The 17489-nt window shown below is 36.3% G+C and overlaps 3 protein-coding genes across 5 annotated transcripts; 2 read left to right on the top strand and 1 right to left on the bottom strand.

Moving 5' to 3' along the window:
* The first annotated feature begins 10 nt into the window (after positions 1-10).
* On the top strand, positions 11-2784 carry LOC110803216 (3-ketoacyl-CoA synthase 15). Its single transcript, XM_022008711.2, has 3 exons — positions 11-519; positions 624-1208; positions 1978-2784. The coding sequence occupies exons 1-3, from the start codon at positions 157-159 to the stop codon at positions 2533-2535; spliced, it is 1506 nt and encodes a 501-aa protein (XP_021864403.1). The 5' UTR covers positions 11-156; the 3' UTR covers positions 2536-2784.
* Positions 2785-4127: 1343 nt separating this feature from the next.
* On the top strand, positions 4128-5975 carry LOC110803200 (uncharacterized). The gene is made up of 5 exons (XM_022008689.2): positions 4128-4443; positions 4539-4673; positions 5149-5186; positions 5277-5343; positions 5588-5975. Exons 1-5 carry the CDS (start codon positions 4252-4254, stop codon positions 5912-5914), a joined length of 759 nt encoding a protein of 252 aa, XP_021864381.1. The 5' UTR covers positions 4128-4251; the 3' UTR covers positions 5915-5975.
* Positions 5976-6278: 303 nt separating this feature from the next.
* On the bottom strand, positions 6279-14793 carry LOC110803214 (zinc finger CCCH domain-containing protein 16). Of its 3 annotated transcripts, none has more exons than XM_022008708.2 (11): positions 14598-14793; positions 12430-12622; positions 12156-12220; positions 11934-12029; positions 10511-10604; positions 9167-9387; positions 8466-8545; positions 8039-8140; positions 7661-7964; positions 7332-7404; positions 6279-6707 (listed from the first exon to the last, which is right to left on the bottom strand). In XM_022008708.2, exons 1-11 carry the CDS (start codon positions 14639-14641, stop codon positions 6669-6671), a joined length of 1311 nt encoding a protein of 436 aa, XP_021864400.1. In that variant the 5' UTR covers positions 14642-14793; the 3' UTR covers positions 6279-6668. The 3 variants fall into 3 exon arrangements, with proteins under 3 accessions (XP_021864400.1, XP_021864397.1, XP_021864401.1); XM_022008705.2 differs by having other exon boundaries at positions 8036-8140; positions 14598-14792; XM_022008709.2 differs by having other exon boundaries at positions 8036-8140; positions 11934-12021; positions 14598-14759.
* Positions 14794-17489: the final 2696 nt, after the last annotated feature.

The following is a 17489-nucleotide window of genomic DNA, read 5'->3' as shown; positions in this document are numbered from 1 at the left end:
TCATTTCTTGTTTAACATGTAAGTTAATTTATGCTGTATTACAATTAGTCTTTCTAACCACCCATACTCTCATAGCTCATCAACTTACATACATACATACATAATACGTAGTCGAGTTTCGTTAACTTTTCCTGATTAACTAGGGTAAAGCTTAGCATGTCAAGTAATATGGAGAATTTCTCCACAGATATTGTGAATACAGGGTCCCTTAATTTTTCAATCAGGGTTCAACGAGGTTTGCCCAGTTTTCTCAACTCTGTCAATCTTAAATATGTAAAGCTTGGTTACCAATACTTAAGCCATGGCTTATACATTGTAATCGCGCCTATTTTAGCCTTAATTATCGGTGCCCATTTAGGAAAGCTCATATGGGATGACTATGAACTTGGCTATGATTTTTCAAGCCCCATTTTATTCATAGGACTTGTATACTTGATTGTGTTCATCTATAGGTTCCTTCTTCCAAGACCTACATACTTAATCGATTTCGCTTGTTATTCACCACCAAACGAGCTCAAGGTAAATAGCACAAACATTCAGTAGTTAGTTATTCTTTTTTTTTCATGCTATGATGTTTGAGAATCATATACTAATCATGAAACTTAATGTAACTTTGATGGCAGGTTTCAAAGGAAGATTTCATCAACTTGGCTAGAAAATCAGGTAATTTTGATGAAAAAACATTAGGGTTTCAAGAAAAAGCCCTGAAATATTCTGGCATTGGAGATGAGACATGTTTACCTAAAACAATATTTGAACCTGGATTCAAGAGATCACTCAAGGACTCAAGAGAAGAAGCAGCAACCGTCATTTTCGGAGCTGTTGATGATCTCTTAGCATGTACAAAAATAAAGGCAAAAGACATATCAATCTTGATTGTCAACTGTGCTACACTTAACACAACACCATCTCTTTCTGCTATGGTTATTAACCATTATAAGCTTAAACACAGTGTTCAAAGCTTCAATCTTGGTGGTATGGGTTGCGCAGCTGGAACCGTGGCCATTGATTTGGCTCAAGACCTCTTGAATGTATATCCTGGATCATATGCACTCGTGGTTAGCACTGAGATTGTTAGCCATTCTTGGTATACAGGAAAAGACTTAGACATGGTGCTTCCAAATTGCTTCCGTAGGATGGGAGGTGCTGCTATGCTGCTCTCTAATCGTCGTCTTGATCGTTGGAAGGCCAAGTATGAGTTGAAACAGGTACATTTTTCACTCTAACAAAATACAAGGACTTTAGTCTTTCAACATGAACAGAAGATGCACCCGATTGTATGTAGCTCTACATGCAACCGAGTTTAAAACACATTTTTTCAATTTAAAAAACATAATTATACAATTTTAAAACACATTTTTATAGTTTAAAATCACATACATTTTTTTCCAGAAAAGTTCTTTTTATTTTAGTGATTATGTGATACTTAATAATATGTGCTTTTATAGCGAATGTGTTTTTGTATGTAAACATGTGTTTTTAATCTGTAAAAATGTGTTTTATTTTAGTGATTACAATACCATGTGTTTGTTTGAAAATTTTAAGAGTTTCAAATCCATACCTCAAACCCCGAGGTATGGGGTTTAGAAACCTAGGGGAGAGATGGGTATGGCTCATACCTTTACTTCAAGTATCAAATAAAAGCAAAATTACGCATCCCCAAATTGAACCAAACACATGGTATTAAGAATCAAGTTCCAAATCCATATATCACCTTGATATCATTCCTGATTCCAACTCCATATCAGTTTGCGAACCCAACGTCCCCTAAGAAGTTTGACGTCCATCTGAAACACTTAAAAATACTCTTTCATAGTAGTACATGCTTTATATGAACATCTTTTAGATGGTTATATATTGTGAATGTTTTTCTATATTTTAAGCACGCGTTGGTTAGATACTTAGATCTTTAATGTAACAATAATTGTGACTCGGGTGAATTTGTTCCTTTTTCTCCTTGAAATGTTTGTTGTTTAGGTGGTTCGCACCCATAAAGGCATGGATGATAAGAGCTTCAAGAGCATATACCTAAAAGAGGATGCACAAGGAAACCTAAACATCTCAGTAAGCAAACATGTCTTAGAAGTTGGAGGACATGCTGTTAAAGCTAACATCACTACACTTGGTCCATTAGTCTTGCCATTCACTGAACAAATTCAATTCTTCACAACTTTGCTCCTTAACAAAAACTCAACAAATAGGCCTTACATTCCGAACTTCAAACAAGCATTCGATCATTTCTGCATCATTGCCACGAGCAAGAAAGTTCTCGATGAATTCGAGAAGAACTTGGAGCTAACAGAGGAATACATGGAAGCATCAAGGAAAACATTGGAGAGATTTGGTAACACTTCTAGTAGTAGTGTTTGGTATGAGTTAGCTTATTTGGAAGCTAATCAAAAGATGAAAAGAGGTGATAGGGTTTGGCAATTAACATTTGGGTCTGGTATCAAGTGCAACAGTGCTGTTTGGAAGGCTCTTAGGAACATTCAAAGGCCTAATAAGAGTCCATGGTTCATGAGTGAGGATCACTAGTTCTATTTAAATAAATATATTATATTTTTAGAGGTTTCAATAAAAATGGAAGATATAATATACTTTAATTAAGAGTTTTAATAATTTAAATAAATTTTGTATTTAATTAAGTATGATAATTGAGATCTTTACTAAAGTTTATTCATTCATCCAAAGAGAGACAAGGTGACATGAAACAAAAGTGTATTGCATGGACTTATGTCTAATTATCTTAAATTCGGTAATAAATATGGTTTTTTAGTTTTTTTATATACTAATCATCCTTCTGTTTCAATTGTTTGTTATGAATCTTCAAAATTTCTAATACAAATGGAATTTAATAGTGTATAGATAAATTCATACAACATGTTTCAAATTCGGAGAGGTAACATAACATAGTGGTACGAGAAAATAAAAATAAAAATTGGTACCACCAGAAATTATCGGACGTACTATAGAAACATCAGAAACTCTGGGTGGTACCACAAATATTTTAGGATGTATCATGGTATTTGGTAAATTAGTTTCAATAACAAAAATTAGTCTTAAATGACATCATTTTTTGCATGTGGTGGCCGAAATTTGACCGGTGGGGTGGTCGGTGGTGGGGTGGTCACTGGTGAGGGGTAGCATAGTCATTTTTCACAGTAAATATGGGTGATTTTAAACACAAAATTAACTTAGTGAGACATAAGTTAAAAGGTACTTCAGCTACAACTATCAAAACGTGTACTCGGGTTGGGTATGGATTGGGTCGGGTCACTTTGTCACCCGGGTTCAAGTCGGTTGGTGTTCGGTCGGATCATGTCAATTTATTTTTCCATTTTAGTACAGGTCGATTTCGGATCGAGTCATGTTTAATCGAATTTAGTCTTAGTAACATCATGATTTGCATTTGGTGGACCGGATTTTGCCCTGGTGGTCGAAATCTGACTTGTGGTAGGGTGGTCGCTGGTGAGGTGGCCGAAGGTGGGTGTATAAGAGCATGTGCAATGGTGAGGTTGCCAACAACCATGACTCACCTCTTTTATTGTTCTATAATAGTGAGGTTACTCACCACTCTCAAATGGCAAAAAAGCCAAAAGTAGGTGACAAGTGTCACTTTCTACTTGGATCACAAGAAATTCTGCTTGCTTTTCCATTAGAACATGGCTCGTGGGCCGAGGATGTCAGTGACTCGGCAGTCACTAGAGCTCCATCCCATGGGCAAGATAAGAGTCGCCATCTACAATGGTGAGCTTACTCACAAAGATGAGAGATAGTGTTGTGACTTGTGAGTATCCACAAACTCACCAATGCTTCATGCTCTAAGGAATGAGAGAAAAGTGGAAGAAGAGGAGGGGTAGTGTAGTCATTCTGGCATTCTGCACAGTAGGGAGGGGTAGTAGATTTGTAGCATTTTTTATTATTGGTACGTTCGCCTTAAAAAAATTATGTAAGATCAAAAAGTCTAATAAGTTCAAATAAGTTATAAATCAAGTCCTATCAAAATTCTAATTATATTTGATCAAGTCTTATATACGAAGTATGAATTAGATTTAATCCGTTCTAATAAGTTCAAATACATCTTAATTGATTAATAAAAGTTTAGGTTTCCTTTTAACGCACCAGTATGCACCACTCGTTGCTAACAAAGGCTAGAAAGCCCACATGTAATCATAAACTCACAAGCAACGCAGCTATGATAACCATTTCTGGGTGAAATTTTATACTTGGTAGGATTTTGTGTGTTCAACAATGGCAGTAAATTGCTGCTCTCTCCCCAATACCTCAAATCCAAGAACACCCATTTCTTTTTTCAAATTAAACAAGAAAAAACATAATCCGTGTCACTTTCATTTTCCTCTGAACTCTTCTTCTTCTCTCTCTAAATTTACTTGTCAACTTCACATTGGATTTGATGAAATTGTTACAATTACCCAAAACAAGGTAACGGGTTTCGATTTTTTGTATGTATTTCCATTTGGAGTATAAATTGAATTGAAAGTTGTTAATGCTAATTGTTAAGGTTGTTTATTGGGTAGGTTTTGATTGCAGCAGGAGTATCAGCAGCAGTTGGGCAATTAGCAAAGCCATTTACATCAGTTTTGTTTTATGGCAAAAGTTTTGATATAAGAGCTGTTGTTCAAGCTGGTGGATTTCCTTCTACTCATTCCTCTGTGAGCACACGCTTTAACTGACAAGAATTTTAATGTTTTCTTTCTGAAATTATCAAGTTTGAAAAATAATAGACATACAAATGAACTATTGTTATGCAATGTTTACTCTCTTGTGTCAAATCATCTGCTCTATAAAACATTAAAATTAGCATACCAGGTTTTTGTCAAGATGATAATGTTGCCTATGTCGGTGTTTAATGTTGAATTGTAAGACCTCATACAAGTTCACAAACATTTCTTTTGGAATGCTTAGATTTACTAAGCAAGTGAAAGTGTTTGCTGTATAAACCTTGCATTGTTGTGGCATTTTTATTCATGCATCTGAGAAAAATGTAAGGTTTATTTTAAAATAATATCCTTGTGTTCTAGCAGTAGCATGTCTGTATATTTACACTTGAAGTCTTCAACTGGAATTCATATATTTGTAAGCTGATGTTTTTGCATTTCTTAGGTCTTCTGTTTTTCCAATTGACAGGCAGTTGTAGCTGCTGCAACATCTCTGGCACTTGAGAGGTTGACTTTTATAAAATCTCTTGTTTTGCAATTGCTTTGTTACTTGTTTTGTGATTGTTGACATGTTTTATTCTTATTTTTCAAATACAGGGGCTTTTCTGATTCAATATTTGGAATGAGTGTTGTTTACGCAGGCCTTATTATGTATGATGCACAGGTATTCTACCATTCCTGTAATCTTTCTTTGCTATGGATACCTTGCTGTAGACAGGGATAACTGATGGTGTGTGTATAATACTTGGCTGATTATCATATAAGGAGTAGTTACCAGCAAATGATGTACATTTCCTTGCTGTTTAATATTTCTGGGTTATTTCATACGAAGTATGTACTTATATTATAAACAGCTTAGAGTCGATGACCACTTTTTCTAATTTGATACTGTATATTTTTGTCATCAGGGAGTAAGAAGAGAAGTTGGTATTCATGCAAGAACGCTTAACAAGCTACTGCTAGAGGACCAGATGAAGTCTGTAACTAAAGACCGTGACAATAACATAGATTCTGAATCAGAAAAGTTATCCGTGGGAAACTCAAAAGAGCAGACAACCGCCACTCAATTACTTGGAACTAGGCTGCAGAACAGTACAGCTGAGAAAGAGAAAGAAATACAGAGAACTACTTCTTATAAACCTCTGAAAGAATCAATTGGTCACACTGAGGTTGAAGTTATAGCAGGAGCTATATTTGGTTTCCTTGTGACACTGACTGTTAATGCAATTATGTGATCTTGACTTGTTCAATATATTTTCTATATTCATATCAATATCATTCAAGTTGTTTCTCTGATTCTTTTAATACAAAAATCGCTTGATCTTGCTCTTCAATTGCTGTCATTACTTTAATGGTTGAAGCTTAACTGAATTTATCTTGCCACCAAAATATGATCCGAATATAAATAATCCAAAACCGAGGTAAATAGAACCGAATGCCTCACAATCAAATACGATCCGGACACAAATAGTCCAAAACCAAAACTGTTACTGAAGACAAGCCAAGTACAAGTGAGAAGCCTGCTAGCTAATATACAAGTGTATATAAGATTAACTTTTGCAACCATCTTTAAACAAAGAGCCAAAAGAGAAGAGGGGATAACAATTAACAAGTTTAACTTCCTGGGAAAAACCCACAAGTCTATGAGAAACCAAAAGAGGAAAGCACTCAGTTCTATCAATCTACATTAACATTGTAATATGATACTATCACCGACCATACAAAAGGCCGAATCCTCATATAAGTTGATGTCAGTTCCCTAAAATCTATTCACATGTACTCCCTATGTGTGTGTTAAGACACTAATCTACCAATCCATGTGGAAAACAAAATGTTCACGACTACATTCAGATAAACAAAAGAATACAGTCTATGAACTGAACTCAACATCATAACAGCTTTTGCTTTAGACAGCAACGATCATTGGCAAGTCTCCTCTCTGGTACTGGCAAAGTTGGGTCCGAATACCACTCTAAGACATGAAATACTCTATTTAACATAAGCTGCCGGAGGTGGTTGCTCTGGAATCTGTAGAGAAGGAAGTTAAAAGGGTTGGTTATACATGATAAAAGGATCCTGTGCTTAAGAATCTGAAACCAAATAATTCATAATATTGCAAGATACAGAGAGGCAACGTTCAAGGTTAATAACACTTTTCAGCAAGATACTCTCCCGAAATAGTTGCTATATTGTCCCAACCTCCCATGATTAACAATCTGATATGATTTTACCTACTAACCCATTAAAATAATTGAGTTATTAATATATCCTCTCCACTGTCACTTAATTTTTAGCAAGTTGAATGTAAGGAATCCAATCATGCACTATTACTATTATCGGAAAAACAATAACTTTTTCCATCATCCTATATACAGAGTACATAACTATTAATTCCAGACAGAGGGCATCCATCTTTCCTATGATCCTACGAACAATATCCAAAAATAACAGATGCTTCTCACAAGAATCAAAACAGTGCATTGGGAATTTTCTTGTAATAGCGTCAACAAATTTACAACTTCATATCCCACTTGATCCACTTGACAAGCATAAGGATACTTTTGCCAGCTTACATGAATAAAACTACAACTGCTACTATAATATAAGATTTTCAGTTCAAGGATCAAAACAAATGGTGATATCAGGTTTTACCTCTCCAAGTTTCCACTCCTCTTTCAACCAAATGCCTGTATCTGTAGCTGATATCTCTTGAGGATTGCTGCCTCTGCAAACAAGAGGATCAGTAACAAAGCAGTGCCAATACGGCCATTGGCATATAACACAAAATCTAAGGCTTAAACATAAAGGAGGGTCCGGAACTGCAGATACAGGGTCCTGTTCTATCAGAACAGGTTGGAAGAGAAAGCAAATTACATAGACTTCATCACTCAATAACAGAAAACATATTAATTTAAGTGTATTATTTGTGATATGTAAAAATGCCAATAATTGATGTTTTAACTTTTAACCCATAAACTTACATCGTTTGTTGACCACCATTAGCACCACCAAGTGAAGTTGAAGGTGGTTGGCTGCCTTGACTACTCATGCCGCTATTACCAAAGCCTCCTACGTTAGAAGTAAATGGTGTTCCACCTATTTGCACTGGGACTTGACTAGTCATCCCAACATTGCCAAAGCCTAATGAATTTGGAGTGAAGGTATTCCCCCCAGTTTGTGCAGGGAATAGACTACCTTGACCACTCATGGCACTGTTACCGAAGCCACCTATGTTTGGCGCAAAATTTCCCCCTGTTTGTGCAGGAACTTGAGTGCCAAAGGAACCTAGAGACGGTAGAAGTTAGTTAAACAATTCATCTCCATGTTGCAAGATACGGAGATGTATGGAGGAATACCACTTTTCAATCCATTATTGCCGAAGCCACTATTGCCAAAGCCACTATTGTTGGAAGCAGGCAGATTTCCCCCTGTTTGTGCAGGAACTGGAGTGCTAAAGGGACCTACAGATTGGAGAACCTAGTTAAATAATTTATCTCCATGTTGCGAGATGAGATGTATGGAGGAGACACTACTGATGAAAGGATACCATGTATGGTACTTGTATGCTAAATTATCCAATATACATGTACAGTCCTTGGACATGCACATACGAAGTATATCAGAAATATGTGCATGTTTTCTCTTGAAGTGTCCAAGTATCCATTCTCATCATCTCATGTAGGAGTCTAGTACAGTAGTACTTAAATACGAAGTATATAAAACGGCAAAAAAACAGAGGATAGTACATGCTAGATGCATTGAGAGTTCAAAGGTGCACTTGCGAACCTGAAGGAACAGTATTTGTCGTAAATTGACCAGGACCTTGGAATTGCCCAAAACCACTACTATTTGATGGAGTAGAAGGCCTGCAATAAGTGAATGGTCGACCAAATCAGGTTAATTGTTAGCAGATAGTAGAAGTTTAGAAACTTTGTAGAGAGAAATTTTCATCTTACGCTCCAAAATTCACATATTAGATGGTACTACTACTAGTTTAAAGGGTAACACTTTGTTTGGCATAAACATGTTCTTTTAAGCCTCTCTTAGGTTACTGTTTATATTCATTGTCCTGGTACGAATGAGCTTAATGTACATACTTCACACAACTACCTGGAACTACATGCCCAAGCCTAAGATAGTGATATACTTCCTCCATTCTTTTTTAGTTGCAACCATTTGACTTTCACGCTTGTCAACGCACTACTTAGACCATAAATATCTTTAATTATTCACAAATAGAAGTTATAAAAACTAGATATTTGAAAATATACAATCAGATGGATCTAATAAGATCCAACAAGACTGTTTTAACTGGCCTATAAATCACCTAAGATGGTCATAAGGGAGTATGTGAATAGTGCAAAAGTTCACTTGGTTGCAACTAACAAAAAAAAAGTGGAGGAAGTAGTGTTCTACTGGTTGAAGCCATCAAAATTTTAAACCATCCCTTAAATTTTAGCAATAAAATAAAAAAATAAGACACTTGCCTTACACCAAATGACAGGTTAGGTGGTGGATTCTGTTGATTTGAAGCTGCAAATGAAGAGAAGCCGTTATTTTGAGGTGTCGGTGATGGTGAGCTGGCAACCGCTGCAGGAAATGGACTTTGGTTGGACTGAGCAGGAACTGTGTGCTTTGTGTAAGGATTATTAAGCAAGTTTTGAAATTCAATCTTCTTAGAATTCACTAAACCCCTCTCTCTTTCAACCTGCAAAAAAAGAGTTTAACCATGGTCGTAGTAAAAAATCTGAACAAACTCAAAGTACAGAATGTCACCCAGAAGGCCAGAACCCAGATGTCTGAATCTCAGAAGGAAACAATGAAGCTACTAATTCTAGACTTAAACAACAGTCCTTGGCTGACAGAACAAATGCATCACAAACTAACTCAATAAAAAAGGCCAAGAAACAAAGAGTTTCCATGCAGCTAAATATTGAAGACTCATACACAGAACCAAACCAATGAGAATCAGTAAGATTTTGACCCAAAAGAAGACCTACTTTGGCAGGAAAAAGATCATGAAACAAAGAGTTACCACAAAAGGCTACCAAAAAATTTCTCTGTTAAAAAAAGGAAAAATTGATACTGACAATCCCGAATATGGTCACTTCACTTTAAAAGGTCTTAACTTTCGATTATCCTAGAGCGGTCCCAACTTTGAGTGTGTTTTCCCAAAATGGTCCTTTAGCTTAATTAAACTGTTAAATAAGTTGATTTAAGCATATCATACTATTCCATTAACTTCATTTAATTAAAAAATATGATTATTGCATGAGAGTTATGAGTCCTAATTAAGTTATACCACTTAATTTTAACTAAGGGACAATTTTTGGAAAGGACTCGCTATAGTTGGGAGTTGGGACCGCTCTAAGATAATCAAAAGTTGAACCTTTAAAGTAAATCGGCCACAGTTGGGACCAATAATATAAATTTTTCCAAAAAATATTATATTTCTGACAATGCAGATAATCAAATATATTAAAAAGGCTACTATAATCTTACTTAAAAAGATTTGTACACTCCCATCAGCATCAATAGATACAGTTTTCATCTCAGTAGATCAAAATTCAAAACTTAATCAGACTTTAGACAAACTACTGTATACAGCTATGTCACGTGTAAATTATTTTGTTAATCAACATAAACAAGGAAAAGTTCGTCACGAGTATTGTATGTATCTTGCAAGCACTAGGATTTAGGAAGGGAAATTTTAGAATATGCAACAAGTATGTGATAAATGGTGATCATCTAAGACCCTTGGGACAATAATTTCAAATAACAGCAAACTAGTGCAACATTTGTTCTTTTAGCAGTGAAGGTAAAAGGCTTACAATTGACGGCAAACTAGTGCCACGTTTTGCATCATCATATGCAACTGCCCGCAATTCTTCATAGCTAATATCACCGGAAATATCACATGGCAAACTGCAAGAGAAACATTTTCAGAACTCCTTTCCTTGGAATACTGGTACGAAAAAGTTTCAGAGCAACCAAATGTTCCAAAATTATTAACACAGATAGAAAGATATCAATGGATAGTAATCACCTATTTTTCTTTGAGAGGAATATCACCTTCCGATATACTCCCGTTTCCCCCAACACATTAAAATCATTTAGGGAGTGAAAAAAAAGGGACATGTTTGTACGGTTTCGCTCTCATTTATATCTTGCTATGCAAAATTACAGTGCAGTTGCAGCTATATTCTGAGGTAATTTTAACTATAATTTGGAAGGATATACTGACAAAATTAAAAAAAAAATCGTCATCTTTTCAAGACAGAGTAAGTAATACTCCGTACATAGTTTGGGAAGTATTCAGACAGTCAACAGTTTATTCTAGGGTTCACCAGGAAGGCAGGAACCACTTGTCTACAATTTGCATGTGAGGTTATATAAATCTCACTATCTCAAACCACCAGTTTGGCAGTTTGATTGTGTTACTAATAGAAGCTGGATACTGAAAAGATTTTCCTTGCCGTTAAGGCGTTAACTTTCATTCACATGTACTCATACCAAGCTTGATTTTTGTTTCCATCCATTCATTGAACAGAAGAAGAATAACCAAGGATCCACGGGGTCAACATATTTAGCAGGAAACCTTGGTTCAGTTTAAAAATGTCTAGAGGCGTAAGTTATCCCATGAACATGAATATATTTTTGAAATAAGATAAACCTTTTGTAAGAGGGTGGAAATTCAACAGCATTTGAACACCAAATCCAATATGATCTCACAAGTGTAATTAGGCAAGAACAGCTTCTATAAGATCATTCTTTCGAAGTCTTTGTATTGTATAAACGACATGCTCTTCCTTCACTGAACCCTCTAAAGAAGCGGGTGACACTTTACACAATAGATTGCACAGTAGGATCCGAGGAAGGTCAAATTTTAAAATTTTAATTTCCTTAATCACTCAGAAAACCCTCTTGGTAGCCCTTCTTGCTCTAATACAAAATCTATCAGCAGATATATGTCAATACAGTCATACATGTAGCATAAGGATTAAGGAACCATACAATAAGAAATTTATGTGACAGGCTTAAAACAATCTTTCCTAATAACTACATAAAAAATTTATTTATTGGTTCAATAGAATCATGGTGAACTGGAGAACTCAACCACTTACGTTGTTCTCATAGTAATGAAAATAATTAAATAAGAGCAATTCCTGCCTTCTCGACAAACAAAACCACAGGCTAAGAAAAACAAACCTGGTAAACAAAATCCACCGACTATAGTTACCAAGAAAGACTTACTGTTTATTATGTCCATAACAAGTTAGCTTCCAAAGTGGACTCTCATGCTGAAAATCGTCCGCGATTTGGCGTTTGCAAGAATCAGGATCTGTGCAGCTATCGACATATCACATTCCCACATCATAAGCAAAGACAAAATTCTAGAGCTAACAAACTAGAAAGTTGTCCCTCTAACTTTACAGTAAAGGACATAAAGAGAAAGAAAAAAAACTTGAAGCTCACTTGTGACTAGCAGCCTGAGACTGATTCTGGGGCTTCTCTGGGCGGACCCATTTATTCTCAAAAGGCTGTGAATTCATATGAATTAAAATCAGCAAACAAAAACTTGAAGCTCTTCATAAATGGTACGGAGTAGCCAGAAACTCTATTTTAAAAATTTAAAAAAAAAATTAAAATAAACTAAATAGAAATCACAACAAGTTCAGACCAACTGTACATGCAGAAGACAAGCACACAATAAGCGAACACAGAAATTCAGATAAGTAGGGACAAGAACCTTTTGTGAATTAGATTGCCCAAATCCTCCAGAATTAGGAGCTCCACTGGTCGAGTTCTGGACACCAAAACCAAAAGGATTGGGCTTCTGCTGTTGGGATTGTGTGGCAGTCTGCGAGCCAAAGCCAAAAGCATTGGGCTTTGGCTGCTGCTGAGTGACGTGCGGAAAGTTACATTTATCACCAAAACGGCAACTGAAAGAAATATGAACATTGTCATTATCAAAAAACCAAAAATTAGCCAGCTAATCTCCAAGCAGCAGAAAATAAAATACGAAATCCTTTTGTTACGCTAATGTTGCATGCATAGACTTATCTATGAATTTGCAGAGATCTTTCATACGAGCTCCTTATTCTCAGTACTTCAATCCCAAATTCGCAAAATTATTGTAATAACATGCCACATATAGACGCCTCATAGTCTTTCCAATGCAGAAATAATGGTGGAAAAATAAGGCAATAAGGAAATTCAATGAACCACCCTTTCCTTTTCTACAAAGTAGACTTGGATCAAATAAGAGTAAGGGATATCAAGAGAACTACAAGAGGAACCAGTCTGACCTCTAATCTAAAATTAAGGGTTCACAAATATTAACTTATGGTTTGCAAGGGAAGCCTATCTTAAACTTTGCAGCATTTATCAATCCATGGTGCTCATCCATATCAATCAAAAAAGGTAATAAGTTCACAAAATAAGGGTACTAATTCTCCCAGTCCTCCCTCCTCCTCACACCATCACAACTTAATTCGTCTAACCCCAATCCAAGGAAGCCCAAGTCTTCCTAACTTCTAACAAGCAAGCCTATTCTCCCAAGGACCCTAATTGTGTAAAAGGAGGAGTGTAAAACTATTTACCAAATCAAATGAAAATGATGGGGTCCATACTTGGTAAATAAATAACTAAAAAGTAATGAACTGTCACATTAAAAAAGTAACATGATATGGGCCAAACAACTGAAATCTTCAATTTATTCTCTCAATCCCCAAACAAAACACTTAATGCTTTGGAAATTGCAGTTAATAACTTAAACTGCTAGCAGACTTGTTCATAGCACTGAAAAGTCAAGTAATGAGAAGAAGTTGGTGATCAGGTAAAACATTGAATAAAGATAACACTAATAACATTTACAATTATTTTGGAGAAAGCCAGAAAGGTGTTTAACGGGATCATTAAAAACGAAGGATTTAGTCATTGTTGATGTTTGCTAGATCTTACAAACTTAACCCACAAATACCGGCAAAAAGTAGCAATTCAACAACTTCTTGTTACCCCACATCCCCACAAAATAATAAAAAGGGAATGGAAAAAGAAAATAACAAAAGTACCACTGCATTTCTCTTTGCTTATTCATCTCATTATGGTTATGCATCGACCTCTATTAACTTTTAATTAAAATGAGATGAAGGGGTAAAGGGATGAGAAGGGGGAAGAAATAGCATTTCATTTGTTTGGATGAGTTACCAGGAACTGAAAGGATTTTTTTCCGACCAACTAATTGTGGGGAACTTAGTGACAATGAAGGAACTTTACGACTTTACGTAATCAGAATTCTTATGTAAATTCTTCCCTATCACTACTTTTCCTACGAATTCTTGTACAATCACTAAAACCATAAATCGGAAAGTTCCTTATATTCTTTCCTTTCGTTTTTTTCCACCAAACTCGTAAAAAATCACATTGGGATCAATCATAAGCCAATTCATTCTTTGGAACTGCTGAACTATTCAGTAAAACTCGTCATCTTAGCAGAAATTACATTCTGTTTCTAGAAAGTAACTTTGCTACAGTGCTGTTCTTAGTTTTCTCCAAATTCTTCCATATATCAACGAATTCTCTACCAAATTAACACTAACAATGATGTATATAACACAAAATTTCACAGTTAACTGAATAATAAGTAATTTTCTTCTTACTTAAATGTCAAATTGAGAACAAAAATTTCCCAAATACCAATCCCACGAAAACCCAATTGCAAAAACACGAAAATTACACAAAATAATGAAATCAAAGGACACCCACAATAGCATACACCCGATAAATTAAAGGGTATTGAAGAAATAAGCAGAAGTTTTAGCATTACCATTGAAGTTCAAACTTCAGCGCAGAAAATAATTATTCAAAACAAAGAAAAAAAAAGGAAAGGTAGAGGAGAAAGAAATTGTAGCTTACTGTCCACGCAGAAAATTTCTGCAAGGTTCTGGCTTTAGCGGCATATTTGAGGAATACTTCTCTTTTGCTGCAACACTCGAACAGATAGAGAGGATTGCCGGACGAATTGAGAGTTTATAGTGTGTGTTGCCAGGAATTCGATCACCATATGCAGTTCACCGAGTTGGCGTTCTTTTCACTCCATTTTTAATTGGGTTCAAATCAATAACATTGGCGTTGGACCGGGCCAGCACAAGGCAAAGACCTACAACGTGGGAAAAAAAAAAATGAACGTTAAATGGTTTGTGAACAAATTGGGCATAAGTCATCTAATATAATTAATTTTTTAGTACCAATAAAAGCCAAATAATATTGACATACAAATCACGCAAGTGACTCGTATTGGTATAACTTAGTAGTTTAATGTAGACCTGATCAAGACAAACCCGGCCCGTCGGCCCGACCCGGCCCGGCCCGCCCGAAATTTTTCCGGGTTTGAGCAGAATTTTCAGGCCCGGTTTCCGAGCCCGACCCCGGCCCGGAAATTTTATTTTTTTAGGCGGGTTTGGGTAGGGATGTCAATGGGGCGGGGCGGATGCGGATGTTGGTGCCTCCATCCCCATCCCCATCAATAAATGTCATCCCCATCCCCGCCCCATCACCCATGGCGGGTACAAAATCCATCCTCATCCCCGCCCCACCGGGTACAACCTAAAATCCATCCCCGCCCCAGCACCCGCCTGGGTATCCATCCCCGTCTCATCCCCGCCCCATCCCCGCCCCATACCCGCCTAGTTTTTTTTATAATGAAAAAGAATATCAAAAAAATACCTGATAATTGAATATAGCAAATATAATGGAAAATAAGTACTCCAGCACAAACAAATCCAAAAAAAATTATCTTCTAATACATCATAATTGTCTTTAATTAAGTTTGAAGTAATCAATCTCAATCCACGCAAGTCACATCAATTTGTTCACTAACCGAGGTAAAAGGACAATACCCGAGTCGGATTGGCGCATATGAAATGGGGCGGGCGGGGATGGGGTGGGGCGGGGCGGGGATGGGGCGGGTCCAACATAAAATCCACACCCGCCCCATCACCCATGGCGGGTACAACTTTTGTACCCATCCCCGCCCTATCACCCACCAAACCTCCCCCCATCCCCGCCTACTTGGGGCGGATGCGGGGCGGGTCTCCTATAAAACCCGCCCCACTGACATCCCTAGGTTTGGGAAACACAAAAATACACTTTTTAGTTATAAATTTGGCCCGACCCGAAAATAGCGGGTTTGGGCATGAAATTTTGGCCCGAACCTTGGCCCGGCCCGGCCCTGCATAGCGGGCTGATTTTTTATGCCCGAACCCGGCCCGACCCGCCGTTTGATCAGGTCTAGTTTAATGGTAGACCAATGCCACATTAATTCCAAACTAATGAGTATCAATAAGAGTCATTTGCGTCCATTTTGGATACAAGCCACTTTTGACATAGACTTTCTCGCATAAAAAAAAAATCGTACGGCACGGGGACAAAGTTGTGGGTCGTGCTTGGCCCGTAATTTTCAAGAAAAAGTACGACACAACCGGCACGAGAAAACAAACTAACTTGAATTGAAAAAGGTTTAGGCACGTAAGGGGCCACCCTTTTTTTAAAGTTGGTCTGGTGCGACAAGTAACTAGTGGGTTGGGCCTATCTAGACAAGTGCACAGGAGATTACACGACACAGTCATCTTGTATTTTTCACTAGTTACAAGCTATGATGCACGGAAACGCCATTTTTCGAGATACATCCGTTTCAGAAACGTTTCGAAACGCGTTTCGAAACGAGTAAAAAACGTTTCCCTTTCTGTAGAAACGTTTCGCACTTCTGAAGCCCCAAGAAACGCACAAGAAACGTCTTTTCGAAGAATAAAAGACGTTTCCCTTATTAAAAACTCTAAATATGCAAGGTTGTTTGTTTTCCTCTTGTTGCAAATGTAGTTGAAAAAGAAAAGGGGAGGTGCAGAAACCATGAAAATGGTTAGTTCTCTGTAAAAATAAGAAAATGAAAGAAGGAAGAAGAAAGTACAAAAAGAAAGAGGGTGTGGACCTTCTTGTAACAGGTGGAAGGGTTTGGATGGACAAATTAACTTTTTTATTTTTAACATTTAAATCTGATTTTTTCAAGTTTTTAACGATGGTCAGTGATGGTGAATATGTGACTGATTTTTATTAAATCACGGTGACTGGTGAGTCTGTGAGACTGTGACTCTGATTTTTTTGAAAAAAAAAATTCAATTTTTCTTTAAAATATGCGTCCTAAGATACTTTCACATTTCTATTTTACGGATATCTTTTTAGCTTATTTTAGATTAAATTTTTTTTTTTTTGTTTAAGAAAGAAGAAATTAGTGAGAATTTTAAGTTGGTCAAGTTTGATGCTAAAAAAAAGAAAAAATATTAAAAATATATATTTTTAACCGTTTCCCCGTTTCCTAATATTTGAGAATTTCTCGTTTCTCCGTTTCCCTGTATCCGTTTCCATTTTACGTTTCCGTGCAACGTACCTAGGTTACAAGTTACAAACAACAATGAAAATTTATCAAGTGATAGGTTTCCCTTTATACTGAGTATTTACAATCATCAAAGGTTAGTTTTGCTGGTGAATAGTAACTTAAAAAAAATACATTATGGTTATAGCAATATAATAAATTTCTTTAAACACATTATTACATCTACTTATTTTTCATGCAAATTTACATGAAGCAATGATGTTACTTAATTTGTACATGATACTTAGTGTTGTTATGTTCATTCTGTACGAAATGATTAATTATATTTTGTTCAACATGTACTAAATAGTTAATTATATTTTGTTCAATCTGCAAAAAAATAGAAGTGTATATTTCATACAAATTGTGTGAAAAATGCT

This window comes from Spinacia oleracea, chromosome 1 (genome assembly GCF_020520425.1).
Source record: "Spinacia oleracea cultivar Varoflay chromosome 1, BTI_SOV_V1, whole genome shotgun sequence".
Lineage (NCBI taxonomy): Eukaryota > Viridiplantae > Streptophyta > Magnoliopsida > Caryophyllales > Amaranthaceae > Spinacia > Spinacia oleracea.
This window is presented reverse-complemented; position numbering and strand designations above follow the sequence as displayed.

What these genes read in the sequence shown, in the direction of transcription:
- LOC110803214 (XM_022008705.2), bottom strand. Translation starts at nt 14,641, where the DNA reads ATGCCGCTAAAGCCAGAACCTTGCAGAAATTTTCTGCGTGGACA. An exon ending in GGCAATCTAATTCACAAAAG is followed by an intron (nt 12,221 to 12,429) that starts GTTCTTGTCCCT and finishes ATGAATTCACAG; the next exon opens with CCTTTTGAGAATAAATGGGT. An exon ending in GCACTAGTTTGCCGTCAATT is followed by an intron (nt 9,388 to 10,510) that starts GTAAGCCTTTTA and finishes CTTTTTTTGCAG; the next exon opens with GTTGAAAGAGAGAGGGGTTT.
- LOC110803216 (XM_022008711.2), top strand. Translation starts at nt 157, where the DNA reads ATGTCAAGTAATATGGAGAATTTCTCCACAGATATTGTGAATACAGGG. An exon ending in CACCACCAAACGAGCTCAAG is followed by an intron (nt 520 to 623) that starts GTAAATAGCACA and finishes CTTTGATGGCAG; the next exon opens with GTTTCAAAGGAAGATTTCAT. An exon ending in CCAAGTATGAGTTGAAACAG is followed by an intron (nt 1,209 to 1,977) that starts GTACATTTTTCA and finishes TTTGTTGTTTAG; the next exon opens with GTGGTTCGCACCCATAAAGG.
- LOC110803200 (XM_022008689.2), top strand. Translation starts at nt 4,252, where the DNA reads ATGGCAGTAAATTGCTGCTCTCTCCCCAATACCTCAAATCCAAGAACA. An exon ending in TTACAATTACCCAAAACAAG is followed by an intron (nt 4,444 to 4,538) that starts GTAACGGGTTTC and finishes TTTATTGGGTAG; the next exon opens with GTTTTGATTGCAGCAGGAGT. An exon ending in TTATTATGTATGATGCACAG is followed by an intron (nt 5,344 to 5,587) that starts GTATTCTACCAT and finishes TTTTGTCATCAG; the next exon opens with GGAGTAAGAAGAGAAGTTGG.